This window comes from Emydura macquarii, unplaced genomic scaffold (assembly GCF_026122565.2).
Source record: "Emydura macquarii macquarii isolate MOO-44397 ecotype Brisbane River unplaced genomic scaffold, CSIRO-AGI_Emac_v2 contig_318, whole genome shotgun sequence".
Taxonomy (NCBI): domain Eukaryota; kingdom Metazoa; phylum Chordata; order Testudines; family Chelidae; genus Emydura; species Emydura macquarii.
The window spans coordinates 3,027,459-3,042,999 of NW_027130455.1; the positions used below are offsets into that span (position 1 = coordinate 3,027,459).

General features: G+C 40.2%; 1 protein-coding gene across 8 annotated transcripts in view; it reads right to left on the bottom strand.

Moving 5' to 3' along the window:
• The window catches only part of YAP1 (Yes1 associated transcriptional regulator), a 134,419-nt gene that overhangs the window by 63,641 nt on the left and 55,237 nt on the right, over positions 1-15,541 (bottom strand). For 4 of the 8 annotated variants that reach the window (XM_067567828.1, XM_067567813.1, XM_067567820.1 and 1 more), the window contains exons 3-4: positions 9,759-9,874; positions 148-261 (exon numbers count right to left, since the gene is read on the bottom strand). In XM_067567828.1, coding sequence (XP_067423929.1) covers positions 148-261; positions 9,759-9,874 — 230 coding nt within the window. The remainder of the gene's footprint in view (positions 1-147; positions 262-9,758; positions 9,875-15,541) is intronic. The other 4 variants (XM_067567862.1, XM_067567846.1, XM_067567855.1 and 1 more) reach the window with 1 other exon arrangement.

Consider the following 15,541-nt stretch of genomic DNA (forward strand, 5'->3'; position numbering starts at 1 on the left):
GGATTTAATTAGGGTGTATGTGATTCAAATCAAAGTATTTTATCTTACTGATAAAAATATTCCAAAGTGTGCCTGCAAAAAGAAAATTTCTAAAGTGAACTGAAACTAAAGTGAATAAAAAAATTCTTAAGTGAGATGAACTTTTACCAAAGCGTGGGTCAAGCCTTGGGTCTAGCCAAGATGTGGTCTTGTTCTTATGGTTTATGTAGTAAATTTCTCCATCCTGGGTCATGGCTTGTTCCCATCCATCAGGGAGTGGGCCTGCAATATAGAAGGAAGGAATTCATGGTAGGCTCTTGTTTGCTCCAGCTCAAAAATAGCTCTAAATAAATTAAAAAAAAAATCCCAACATTTTACATGTAAAACAGTAGATGAAACAAATAGTTTCAAGCTCATGTCTAACAATCCTGGGAGGAGGGCAGAGAAGGGGAATGAGGAAATCATACAAATGAGATTATAAAGCATTTCTGCCATTTTATTAAAGATCTGGAGTTTCATTTTTATAACTTTTGTGTCTTTTAATATGTTTTGGCATTTATTCCTTTGCTAGGGTCCATTCAGGACAAAGGATTTTTAGAATACAAAACCAGCAATAAATCAAGCCTGCCAGAATGAAACCAGCATAAGCACCTGAAACAATATCAGGGTAGAAAGTAGTTCTCTTCTTCTAATGGTGAAAATTTGTCTGGTAGGTAAGGCCCAGCAGCAGTATGAAACTGACATGATTCTTTGGAAGTTTTATTTTGCTGCTCCTCCAGCAAAAGCAGCAGAGCAACATTTACTGGAATCACCCTCCATCACTGCAAAAGTGCTATGGGCTGCAGCAGACGCAAGCCATGATACTGCAGGGAGGGAGAGAAAAAGTGATGAGAAAGTAGAGGAAGAGAAAATAAACCTGAAGAAACACAAATAGAGAGAGGCTGAAGGAGACAGGGAGGGTCATGTCATGTCCCTCTTCCAGGAGGTAGGCATGTGCATGTTATCTCGAAATTTATCAAACACCAACTAGTTAAAATTAATTTTCCATGTAGCAGAATCCAGGGACCATGCCTGAATGAGGAAATCTAAGGGTCTTCTCTGGCCCATCAACTCCCAAGTGATAGAATATGGGGTGGAGAGATCCCACTAGAACACAGTTCCTGAACCCTACTAGTTCTCACCTATACTTTACCACATTCCCTCCCTGCAATCATTCATCTGTATTTTCTTTAGTTAGACTGTAAGCTCTTTGAGGCTAGGACTATGTAATCTTCCGCCTTTGTAATGTAGCTGCCACATAGAATCATAGAGTTGGAAGGGACCTCAGCAGGTCATCTAGTCCAACCCCCTGCTCAAAGCAGGAATAATCTCAGCTAAATAATCCCAGCGAGGATTTTGTCAAGCCGCAGCTTAAAAACCTCTAAAAATGGAGATTCCACCACCTCTCTAGTTAACCCATTCCAGTGCTTCACCACCCTCCTAGTGAAAAACTTCTTTCTAATATCCAACCTAGATCTCCCCCACTGCAATTTGAGACTGTTGCTCCATGTTCTGTTATCTGCCACCACTGAGAACAGCCTAGTTCCATCCTCCCTGGAACCCCCTTTCAGGTAGCTAAAGGCTGCTATCAAATCTCCCCTTATTCTTCTCTTCTGTAGACTAAACAAGCCTAGTTCCCTCAGCCTCTCCTCATAAGTCTTGTGCTCCAGCCCCCTAATCATTTTTGGTGCCCTCCACTGGACTCTCTCCAACTTCTCCACATCCTTTTTGTAGTGAGGGGCCCAAAACTGGACACAATACTCCAAATGAGGCCTCACCAATGCTGAATAGAGGGGAATAATCACTTCCCGCGATCTGCTGGCAATGCTCCTGCTAATGCAGCCCAATATGCTATTAGCCTTCTTGACAACCAGGGCACACTGCTGACTCATATCCAGCTTCTTATCCACTGTAAACCCCAGGTCCTTTTCTGCACAACTGCTGCCTAGCTCGTTGGTCCCCAGTCTGCAGCTGTGCATGGGATTCTTCCGTCCAAAGTGCAGGACTCTGGGAACATGTGGGAACATACATTTATTTAACTTAGGGTGGGATTTTTGGAAGTATGTAAGTGATTTAGACACTTATTTCTTTGGATTTAAACAATAAAAAGGGGCACGTATACACGGTTCTTGGTACCTGTGCCACAAATTTCAAGAATAAAGTTAAAATTAAACAGAACTTCTTTCAAGAGCCATAAGGACTCAGCCTCTTCTTCCCTTGCTCTCCAATGTAACATGCAACAAAATGCCAATAAGAACAATCTACTAATTGGCTGATAAGTGCTTGGCTAAGATTTTAAAAGTGCTACATAGCACAGAACTGACAGGTATGCATACACAATCACTTTAAACTTATGACACAGGTAAGTCAAGTCACAAAAAAACCCCCAGCATATATTTTATCAGTTTAACATGGGAATAACCCTTCCCTGTCATTTTGTTTTAGACTCCGGTTACTGTGGAAAGTTATAGTTGTGGGAAAATAAAGATTTTTGCTAAATCTTAAGAGAACAGTTTTTGAGAATTTTTTAAGAACACATTAATATTTATTTGCACTCAGAGGTCTCAATCGGGATCAGGGCTCCATTGTGCTAGGTGCTGTACAAGCACATAGAAATAGTCCAGGACTCAAGAAGCTTCCATTTAAACTGTGCTTCTTCTTAAAACTCCTCCATTCTGGTGCCAACTAGCTGCTCTGCACCGCCTTCTCTGGACAAGAAGGTGGACTGCTCCATTGCTGGAGCTATGGCTCCAAGACTGTCTTCTCTCAGAAGAAACCTGCCCCAAACACACAGTCTGACCTCAGCAACTAGCTAAACACATAAAATGTATAACATTCAAGTCACTATTTAATTAACAGAAAGCTACTCAGCCTTCCTTATGGGCTATTGGTGGGGGTGTGCCACTTACAAAAATACTGTTTACAGATATGGAAAATACCCATGCCTACCATTAATGGGATCTGTGCACCAGAATTCTGAAGCCCGAGGAATGAACCTGTCTGCTAGAGTCGAAGGTGAAGTGACTTGCCCAAAATCACACAGGAACTCTGTAGCACAGCAGGGAACTGGAAAATAGGTCTCAAGCCCCAGACTAGCATCATCACCACTGAACCAATCTTGCTTCTCCCACACCTCTTAATTCATGCATCCCCATGTGACCAGATTCCAGGTAAGGAAGATCTCACTATCCCCTAACCCTAGAGCCAGGAGATGGCAGCTGGCAGTAGTACAGGCAAAACGATTCAAATTCCGATGACTATGATGAAGATCAGAGAAGTCCACATCCTACTGGATGGAAATGACATGTTCTACTGCACTTGAGTGTTTGGGGCAGGTAGTTCCTAACAGTGAGATGACTTGGAAACAAAACTCCAATAGATGAGCAGTCCATCTGCCTGTGTGGACAAGGGAGTGAAGATCAGTCCATTAGTCCCAGACCAAGAGAGCCATGAGTAGAGTTTCATTTCTAGATTAACAGGATAGCTAATAACAGAGTTTGAAAAAAAAATGTGCTTGCCCACTTGGCTGTAGAGGAGGAAACCTTCCTTGGGAAGTGCCATCAACTTCTGCAGAAACTAAACTTTCATTCTATAAAAATGTTGCTAGCACAGTACTTTCTTCTTGCGTCTGTAAAGAGCTCCCATGCCTCTGCTGTCGCTCATAGCTTTGCCAAACTGCAAAGCGAAAATTAACCAGAGTCCTATCTGCTTCCATTGCTATTTAGTTTTCTGAACAACTGTGAAATTGAATAGAATCGTGTCACTTTCATTCTGCAGCTGACTGAGCAGTAGTAGAATGATTATTGAGCCATTCACTGGGTGGAAAATTCAAAGGGTGGAGAAGAGATAGACAGCAGACACACACATCGGAGCAGACGGAAGAGCTGAAAGTATCAATTATATTTCCTATATAATTATAGAAGTCCACTGATTTCAATGGGAGCAGAGATATGCCAATGCTGAGTGCTTTTGAAATTCTCACTGTGTATTGTATTGTACAGAGTACATATTATTTCTTTTCAGATTAAATATTGACAATTTTAATGACTGCTTTATCCAATATAAAATATTTGATCACAAATGCCTTCCCTATGCAAATAACATCCCGAAGCAATAGAAATGAGCACTCTCCCTGTTCTTTTAATCTTTGTTAACTTTGGCACTATTTGGACACAGTTCTCAAAAAACTAGATTCCAATTCCAAAACACAAGATATCTTTTACAGAGTGTACTGATAAAATGTATCTTTATATCTAAATATATCATGCCATCACTCTGCATGAATACATAATACTTCAAAGTTATTGGGGTTTTTTGTGTGCGCTTTTTTAAAAGATTCTGTCCCTGCCCTTAAGAACTGAGGGTATAAATTAAACAAACACAGAACATGCAGTTGCCAGACAAAGGAAGGGGTAGGAAAAAAGAGGGCAGAAAGCATATCAAACAAGGAATAATGTTGCAAGTTTCATCAGCGTACAGTAAGTAAATCTTACAATGCTTAATTTTTAAATAGAGATGAATAGGGCAGGAAAGGGACAAGCCTTATTTCTACTAAAGGTGATACTTACAGCAAGAAGAGGTAAATACATAATACTTACATCTGCTAACTTCTTTATAATAAAGAAATTAAAACCAAACAGCCGATAAGACCACAAACTGTCCTAAACTAAAGCAACAGCTAAACTCTAGTAGTAAAAGTTAGCTAATCCAGATAGTGGTCTTATAAAACACGTTGAAGGTTTATTTTTAAATAAAAATTTCTGAATAATTCACAAGGGTCACAATGGAGCAGTTTCCTTTTATAACTGTCTATAACTGTCAGACAGCCAACTATATGATCCAATCAACCAGGAACTTTTAGGTGCTTTGTAATATCAAATAGTCCAAGCCAACCAAGAGGTCCAACACTACATGGGAAGCAGTCTAAAAAGATGCACATGAAATAACTTTTTACATCATTCATCTTAATTGTTACATAAGAAAAAGCAAAACATATTGCAGGAACCCTTTTTCCTCTACCCCAATTCTTTTCAAATATCCATTTTCTATCATGAGACACTCACTAGAGCCATGAACCTGCCATGGCTAAATTTCATGACAAGTTCCCAAAATGAGAGGGACACCACTAAATAAATGAAGCCCATTGTAGGATTCTCTCTCACACTCTTTCTTCTTGAGTTTCCTGGCGAAGGACATCTAATATCAAGTGTTTACAAAAGCAGTGTACACAATATCATGAACTGTAGGTTTGCTTCTGTCTGCCTCTCTCACATGGCCATTTTTGTTTCTAAATTCTGAACTAATTTAACAGTCACTTAAAATGGCTAGCTTTAAGATTTCAGGATTTCTACCAAATGCCACCCATGAAAATTAATGCCTTGGGTGGAGAGAGAGGAGGGCAAGGGGGGGAGAGACAGCACACTGATGGAATCGATAGACAGTATTAAAATAAAAATCTGTCAAGTTAAATAGGGAATTTCTTTGCTGGCTGAAGAGGGCAAATAGAGTAGCCTGATGGGTAAAAGTAATGATACAATTTTATTACTTGTACACTTTCTTTGTGCAAAATCTTTCACACCACAATTATATCAACTGTGATAGCGTAGGAAAGACATGGATATTTTTATTTTGAAGTTTATATAGCAGAATCTCAGAGTTACGAACACCTCGGGAATGGAGGAGGTTGTTCGTAACTCTGAACAAAACTGTTCTTTCAAAAGTTTATAACTGAACATTGACTTCATATAGCTTTGAAACTTTACTATGCAGAAGAAAAATGCTGCTTTTAACCATCTTAATTTAATTTAAAGAAGCACAGAAACAGTTTCCTTACCTTGCCCAATCTTTTTTATTAAAACTTTTTTTTTTTTTATTTAAACAGTTTACGTTTAACACAGTACTGTACTAAATTTGCTTTTCTTTTTTTGCCCTCCGTCTCTGCTCCTGCCTGATTGCGTACTTCCGGTTCCAAATGAGGTGTGTGGTTGACCGGTGAGTTCGTAACTCTGGTGTTCAAACTCTGTGGTTCTACTGTATCTGTATCTCACTAAGATACCTGAGCACCTTACATCATTTTAATAAGAGACCAGCAGTTTTTTCTTTAGAACTGTCAATCTGTATGGCTTTCAATGTTACATAAGAGACCAAAAACAAATGTAAAGACCAATCTCTACTAGTAAATAGACAACATATAAAAGCAAGTTATTTCTTCCCATTGTTGATGAGATGGTGAATTTTCAATTACTTCATTTAGCTCAATTAGATATAGGAAGATTAAATAGCAAATCTTATTATTGCAGTGTACCTTCCCACTGGCATGATTCAAGAAATTTAGGTAGGTTACTTGGTGAAAGCTCAGACCAGGAAGAGTGTGGCCATCTGCCTAACCATCTTTTAAAGGGTACCAAGATCTCTGGAACACGCAGCATTAGATCACATTTCACTGCCAGTAACAACATTCATGCCCGCAAATCCCAAATTCTGGCATCAAAGCATCAATAACTTTACTTTCCACCCTTACAAACCAACTCCTGAGGATAACTATTCAAATTAGGATACTTAAGAAAAAACTTTTAAGATCATTATGACTAGTAATAGTAAATATTTATATTATGATAGCAACCAAAAGCTTGAGGTCCCATTGTCCTATGTGCTGTACTAACACAGAAAAACAATCTTTGCCTTTGAAGGGAAGATACTTAACTGTTGCCCATTTCATCCTTTCATTTCCCTCACTCTTTAGTCAGACATTCAAGAAAGCATTAATTACCGAACTCAACAACAAAGTAACAGAACTATACATTCATGGCAAAATATGAAAGCTTTAGTAAAAACAACAAATCTATTGTCATTATTTTAAATCATCATGTACATTAAATCAGTCAAACTGGGTATCAGCAGTAGCATCAATATACAATGAATGCAGTCCTACAGTTCAATTCTCTCACAATGTACTTCTGTTAAACACAAGGTGATTTAGGAACTATCAATTGTGCAGGTGAATTAAAAGGGTTAAATAAAAAAATTACGTCAGCTGAAGTGTTTATTTGGCATCTTATTTTCTAAGATTAATAGTCAGATCAGACAAAAATATGACAATCTTTTTTGGTAATAAACAAGAACCTTGTGTTAATTTTTTACATAGCTTCTTTACAAAGTTGATCAAAATCAGATTTTGGAGTCAGAATTTACTAGGCAAGGCTTTTTTGCATTGCAGATCAATTACAAAACCCCAAACAGACTAAGTTATGAAAATTCATGGATTTGCATTAAACAAGGTTATTTTCGCAACAGTATGAGACATAACCACTCATGCCTTTTTTAGTTTCCCTCTATGCTGCCCACAGCAAGATTGACTTACTAAGGTCCCTAACTAATCTGCATTTTGTTCGTTTTGCTTTGAATTTTACCAGTTCCTCTTGGAACATGCTTGAGTGTGTTAACAGACTGACTATATTACAGAGGCTTTATAGATTGCCCCCTCAATAAATATCGAGTTAAAAAAACAATTTTTGCTAAAGCTCATCATGGCGGCAGGAGGAAGAAGGGGAGGGAAGGTAAGAGAGAGAAAGATCAATTTTAAAGTTTGTTTTAAGTCTGTATTGTGTGCCACTTAACTGAATATCACCATCACTTTCTTCCTCTCAATCTCTGCAATAAGGTCAGAAGAAAATTTTTAAAGACACCTTAGAATATAGAACAGCATGGTTGATGCTTCGGCAATGAAAATCTAGTTCTCTGGTGTAAGTAAGGAGACAAATAAGTTAGGGTTGTGATAGTGGGAATGCCCCATTTCTCCCATTCCCTATTCTTCTGAAGTCATCAGGGAAAGAATCCTGGAGGGGAATCATGTCTGTAGCTGTAAGTTTCCTATCATACATTCCATATATTAATGGAAAAGTCATGGCTGAGTTAGATTATCTTTTCAGATAACAGAAATCCTGGGATTTTAACTGCACTCAGCCATGACCTCCTTAAACCTATCCAACATTTCTTCCCTTGTTTCAGGGATGGGGGAACTCCAACTGAACTCAGGCAAGGGGGTAAAATATCACTCTAACTGGCAGTAAGTCAAGACAATGGCTTGACTTGCCTCACCTCCAAAAGTCAAAGCCACGAACTACCCAATTGCATCTTATGCCTGTTAATCTTTTATTGCTGTCTGTGTAATGTGTATGCAGCAGCATAAAAGAGATACAAGTTTGTCTAAGCAGAGAACCACATGCAAGCTCATATAAACAGGAATCTTGGGCAGAAGAAGAGAGGATATTTAACCTCTATTCAGCACAGGTGCGACTGCTGCTGGAATAGTGTATGTAGTTCTGGTATCCACAATTCAAGAAGGATGAAGGAGAAGGTTCAAAGAATAGCCGTAAGAATGATTAAAAGATTAGAAAACATGTTTTACTGCAATAGACTCAACCTATTTAGCATAACAAAGAGAAGGCTAACGGGTAATTTGATTACAATCTGTAAGTTTCTATATGGAGAACATATATTTAATAATGGGCTCTTCAATCTTGCAAAGAAAGGTAAAACATGATCCAACTGCTGGAAGTTGAAGCTAGACAAATTCGGACTGGAAATAAAGCATACATTTTTAGCTGTGAAATTAATTAACCACTGGAACAATTTACTAAGGATCATGGTGAATTCTCCATTACTGACAATTTTTAAATCAAGACGGGATGTTTTTCTAAGAGCTGTGCTCTAGGAATTATTTTGGGCAATTTCTATGGCAGATGTTATACAGGAAGTCAGACTAGGTGATCACAATGGTCCTTTCTGGTCTTGGAATATATGAATCTATATGCAGAGGACCAAAGAGGTACAAGCATGATCGTGAGGCTGTGGCAGTGATGGAGAGGAAGACAAAATAAAATTAGACTTGGAGAAGAAGCAGCAGGAAAACCACAATGGTTGTCACAAATTAGCAATGGGACCAAGAAGATTTGCTTGCTCTTTAAAGTAGCAGGGCCAGGGAGCACTTGGAAAATAGTGAATTTTAACCCATAGGAGTGAGCACTTTCTGTTGCTCTCTAATGATGCTCCACAAGCTAGCTGAAATGGCAGTGTTGACAAGCTCCAGGAGAAGACAGATCTGGTTCTCCATCAGCTAAATGAACAGTCACCATAACATGGGACCTTAGGAATGGTGGAAGGAGAAGGTAAATCTTGCATTTCCTCTGCAAAAGGACTTTTCTTCTTTTTGTGGGGAGGAAAGAAGAAAGGTAAGGAGATCTTCAAAAGCAGATGTGAGCGAAATAGCGGGGTGGGGAGAACAAATTCAAAAAGGCAGACGATATGGGGAAGCACACCACCAAAGGGAGAAATAAAATAAAACAACATATTTAATATTTAGGAGGGAGATTTAGTTTACTCTGATTCTGCTTACCACTTCATCCAACTGGATGTTTTATTGGAACAAATTAAAATAGAAGTGTCTGTCTCTTAAAATGTTGGAATCCTCCATTTTAAAAAGCATAACAAAAATTAAATTACACTTCTGCTGACGTTACAAATTCATTCTCTCTTCAGCTCACATCATCCACTTGCTTAAGGCATCAAGATTTAGGCATTTACATTTCAAAATGAAAGAAAAATACTTTTTCTAAATTAGCAGAAAGATATTTGTAGGGGCAGGGATTGAGAGTTGTACAAATTGAAATTCTGTCAAAATTGTAATGCCTTTCTTGGAAACATAAATATATATCTATATATGTGTGTGTGTATTTGCTTACCTGATGCTGAATTCATTATGTTCTGTTGCACTGGAGGACTGGTTGGTGCTGTAACATTCATCTGGGAAAGTATCGCCTTTCTAGGGTCCTGCCATGTTGTTGTTTGATCAATGTGACTGAGACAAAACAAACCAGGGAGTTAAACAGAGTCTCATGTATTCACAACAATCTTGTGCTAGAGTACACAAAGTCTAAAACAGAGATTAGAAAAACTACACAGCAAAAGCAAAATTCAAAACTATTAGCAAAAACCTTCAGTCATTCTTTCCCTGCCTTACTATAGGCCAGATTCTGAAACCATTAGCGCTTTCTCCAGAATCTGTCTCATTGATCCGAATGGGAACAATGGCTGTGAAAGGAACTTTTCAATGTAAGGGTATCAAAATCTAGCCCCTTGTGTTTTAAAGTATCTTTCCATAGGAACTATGCTTTCCCTTTTACCCTTCTACTTTATTAAATGAATCACTTGTTTAGATTGGACTTAAAATCTTTCAAAACAAAAACAACTGAATCTCATGCAGAATCAAGTAACTTGGTATGGTGCTAACTATCCCAGCAATGAATATTAATCAGCTAATCAGTAAATCATTAAAGACAGATCAGACAGTAGAGACTATCAGAATTTTAAGTAATATGAGGGCTTCCCCAATTTTTTCTTTACATGGACCAATTTTGAAAGAGATTGTCTCGAGGACCACTTTCCCTCCCATTGACAATTGAATAGCATCACTGCTGCGCAACCACAGCAACTGTATATTTTGCAAAGTTAAATTAAGAAAATTATTTTTTTAGCTGCTTTTCAGTTTATCGGGGTAAACAGTAAGGAAAGAACCACCACTATGTGATCAGATTCTGCAGACAACTAGTATTCCAAAAACCACTTTGGGAACCAATGTTTTTAAAGTAACTTTCTCAAAAGCTGGGGTTGGCACTCACAGACATCATTCACACAAATACTGAAGCCATATCAAGATTACCACTAGCAACTTCTTAGTCATATTAAATATTTATAAAATGAAAGAGAACGCTATTAGGGATTGTGATAAATTACCACCTTTCTCTCCATATCACATACATTAGGATTGCTTTGAAAGTGCACATAAAAATATCAAACTCAGATATGCACCAATCTTTTCTACAGCAAGTATTGTTACTACACAGTGTTCAACCAATCACCTAATATGATGTCAGGAAGAATTTTCCACACTAGGCACCATGACAGGGAACCTGTTAGTGTTTTGGTTTTCTTGGGACATATGGGCATGTCCAATATAACTTGTTTCCAGTAGGGAGGTACTAAACTTAATATTGAAATCTAAACTGGCCAGGGAGATCTAGATTTAGAGCAGACATTCCATCCATACATCTTCCTGTCACATCAAAGTTGAAATATACTTCGTATGCAAGATCATGCACTGATATGGACTTATAAAATGCGCATGCCAATATATAAAGGAACAAATTAATGATGGAGTGTCAGTCTTCGCTGTGAATTTTCTATTTCTGTGCCAGTGTTGCTGCTGTGTTTGCACACTACGGCCACATACTAAAAATCCTTATTTAATTTCCTTTAAAGGTGCCCCTGTGTTTTTGGTCTAGCCCTCATTTCTATTCCAGATCCTGGTTTCTCCCATCCACAGACAATTAGTTACACACTTTAACAAAGCATGGAAAGTATTATTTTCTCTCATTTATTATTCAACATTACTCTACAAAGGAATTTAGCCAGATTGGATCAGAGAAGCAGAACTACCCACCAAAATCTGGCAGTTCCTCATATGATGATATTGATGATAAAGTAGTTTAAAGAATTTTCATACAATATTTGGTTCATATTTTAAAGTCCTATTATACTATTTTATTAATTACATAACAGAAATTGTTTAGAGCTGATCATATTAATCTAAACTGGTGGTCTGATTTGAAAAATGGAGATTATTTACCTGTAACTGGAGGTTTTTCAAGATGTGTGATCCCTATCTGTATTCCATACATGGATATGCATGCATGCTATCCACCTGAGATTGGATATTTCTAGTAAGTAGTGTCTGTTGGTTCACATGTACATAGTTGTTCTCCTCATCCTCCAAACTAAGAGTATAAGAAGGTGTCATGCAGACCAATGCCTTCTCAGTTTTTTCTTACCCTGAATCCTATCATGAACCACAACAGAGGAGAAGGAAGGTGTAAAGTGGAATACACATAGGGACCACACATCCTGAAAAACTTCCAGTTACAGGAAAGTAACCTCCATTTCTTTTTTGAGTGCTGTTCCCTGTGTGCATTCCACGTGTGGGCAACTGGTAAACAGTTGTCAAACAAGGAGGGGGTGTGAGGATGCATTTGGTATAGATGTCAGTAACACTGTTGTCCTTGAATCTGCATCTGTAAAAGAGGTCTGGACTATCATGTAATGTTTGGAGCTCCAGGTAGCCATCCAAATGTCCAGTATAGGTATGTCTCAAAGAGACACTGTAGAAGTCGCTTGTGCTCTAGTGGAGTGGATCCTCACCCCCTCTGGTGACGAATATGCACTAGTTGATAACAATGAGCTAATAGAAAGACATCTTGAGAGTGAGTGGATTCGGGGGATAACCGGTTCTGCTGTATCCAGGTGGAGAAATGTCTGCATTTGGCCGGACAGCTTTTTCTGGTGGAGTCCTTTCTATTTTGATTAAGAATAGACTGAACGAACTCCGAATGTGAATGTTCCAGGTCTGACACCCATCCAAATATGGAGGTGAAGCTATGAGATGAAGAGAACTTGGGTTGGAGTGTCTAACCTTGCCATTCTCGAGTCAATAAATCCAGAAAAGGTCAGATGCCGATGGGAGGTTGGGCTGACATTCATAGAAGGTCCGAAAATCAAAACTGTCTGGGCCAGTTGGGCGTGATAAGAATGAGCTGAGCTTTGCTGTGGTGAATCTTTCGTAGGACCTGTGGTATCACTGTGATGGGAGGAAAGGCATACCTGAGGTGGTTCATCCAGAAGAGCCTTGGCCCAGAGCTGCTCTTGAGCAGTACAAAGAAATGCACTGCAGGCTAGATGTACCACTCTCTGGTAAGGCTGATATGCATCCTGGCCTCCTAAGAGTCCAAGTGCCCTATGCAGTATGTTTGTTCATGTGGGTTCCCCAACATATGAGAGATGCATCTGTGATAATGGTCACATCAGGTGAGGGTGTAAGGAAAGGGACTCCTATACACACCTGTTCTGTCCATTAAACTAGAGAAGCTATGACTTTTTCGGGAATTATTACAGTGTTATTCATAAACAGACCACAACTCGGCTTGTAGATAATGGAAGTGGAGCCTGGCAAACAGTGTTATGTAAGTACATAAGGCCACATGGCCTAGTAGGGAAAGGCAGACCTTGACTGTGGTCTGAGAGTGACTTGTCTTATCAAGTTGTTTGTGACTTGGTCTACACACTATATACTTACTTCAGTATGACTACATCACTCAGGGGCATGAAAAATCCACACTCCTGAGCAATGTTATACCGACTTCAACCCCCCTGTGAAGACAGTGCTATGTCAGCGAAAGAGCTTCACCTACCAAGATAGCTACTGCCTCTCACAGAGGTGGAGTTATTAAGATGGTGGAAGAGCTCTTCCACACCCACCCCCTGCATCAGCTTAGAGTGACTTTACCTGATATGCTACAGGGGTGCAGCTGTGCCGATGTAAATTTGTATCTCTGGATGCAGCATCCACCATTATTTGGAGCAAAATCTTAGCCACCAATTTGCCTTCATGAATGAAGGCTTTGAATTGAGCCCTGTCCTCTGGGGAAGTTTGCCCTCGAATTCCAGAAATATGGAATAATTTGTGAAATCATATTTTGCTAACAGGGCCTGGTAGTTAGCAATTCTGAATTGAAGGCTGGTCAGTGAAAATACCTTCCTCCCCAGAAAATCAAGGCATTTACCATCCTTGTCTGATAGGGCTGCCTTGGGGTGATGCCGCATGGATCTTTCTATGGCTTCCTGCACCACCAATGAATTGGATGCTGGGTGGGTAAATAAGAACTCTGCCCTTTCAAGCTGGAATAAAACAATGGTTTTTTAGCTCCTTTCAGGGCACCCGAGGTTAGGGTATGGCATACTGCCCTGACAGATTCCATTAACGGCCTTGTTTACTTGGAGGGCCATCTGCTAGGACCAAAGGGTTGTCAGCTTGGAGAACACCAAGTTGAGGTCTCAGGCAGGTATCGGGTGATGGACCTGTGGGTAAATCCTATCCAGGCCTTTGAGAAAACAGACCACCATCGGGTTGACAAAGACTGAGTGGCCATGTATCTCTGGTTGGAATGCAGAGATCGCTACTACGTGTACTTTTAATGATCCTGCTGCTGCCAGGCCTAGCTGCTTCAAGTGCAGCAAATAGTCCAAGACAGAGAGAGTGGCTATCAACAGTTCCAGCAGCATTGAGCACCAGGGGCTCTCGAGGCCAGGCTGGAACTATCAGAATAACAGATGCTCTTTCCCTCTTGACCTTGAGCAGGACCTTGTGAATGATCAGGAATGGCAGGAACATGTAGAGCAGGTTTCCCTCCCATGGTAAGAAGAATGCATCTATCAATCCCAGACCGTGGTTCAGGAAAGAGCAAAACTGCTGACATTACCTGTTGAGCCTTGTCGTGAACAGGTCTACCTGGGGAACTCCCCACCTTTGGAAAAGCTGATCAGAATGTCCAGATGAATGCCCACTCATGGTTGTAGAAGGTCCTGCTGAGATGGTCCGCCAGCTCATCCTGGGCTCTCAGGAGGTAAAACACTTCTACATGTATAAGTGTGTATGTGGGCCATGCACAACTCCCACAACGTGAGGGCTTCGTGGCACAAGGGAGAGGAGAGTGCTCCTCTTTGTCTGTTACTTTATATAAATATTGCTGTGGTGTTATCTGTCATGACTGATATACCTTCTCCCTTCAGATGGGGACAGAATGTTTGGCAGGTTAGATGAACTGCTCTGAGCTCCCTGATGTTGATGTGGAGGGAGAGCGCCGACTGGGACCAAAGCCCTTCAGTCCTGAGGGTCCCTAGATGGGCTCCCCATCCCAGCTCCAAAGAGTCCATGACCAGAGTCAATGGGGGACGTGGTCTTGCACTCTTGCACTAACTGCACTTGGATTGAGCCACCACCGGAAGGACTCGATAATCCCCCTGGAGGGGGGAAGGAGGAGGGAGTGAAACTACCTTGTTCAGACTGTCCCTGTTTGGGTGATACACTGATGCCAGCCACATCTGGAGAGGTCTGAGCTGAAGCCTTGTGCTGAACCACGTAGGTGCAGACGGCCATGTGACCAAGCAACTTTAAGTAAGTCTGCGCTATCGTGGTAGGGAAGTATCTGAGGTCTTCTACAATTGAGCCCATATTGCAAAAGCGAGACTCTGGTAGAAACACCCAGGCTTGGGCAGAGTCCAGGATAGCTCCTATAAATTCTATCCTCTGAGTGGGGGATAGGGTTGACTTGGGGATGTTCAATAGTAGCCCCAGCTTACTGAACATTGCTTGAATCAGGGATATTTGGGCCTCTATCTGGACCTTGAAGTGGCCCTTGACCAACCAGTCGTCCAGGTATGGGAACACCTGAACCCCGTTTCACCTCATGAAGACGGTGACAACCGCAATGCATTTGGTGAAGACTCAAGGAGTCGCTGACAACCCGAAGGGGAGGACTGTAAACTGGTAATTGGAGTAGTCTACTATGAATTTGAGGAACCTTCTGTGGGGAGGGATTATTGATATGTGAAAATACACGTCCTTCAAGTCAAGGGC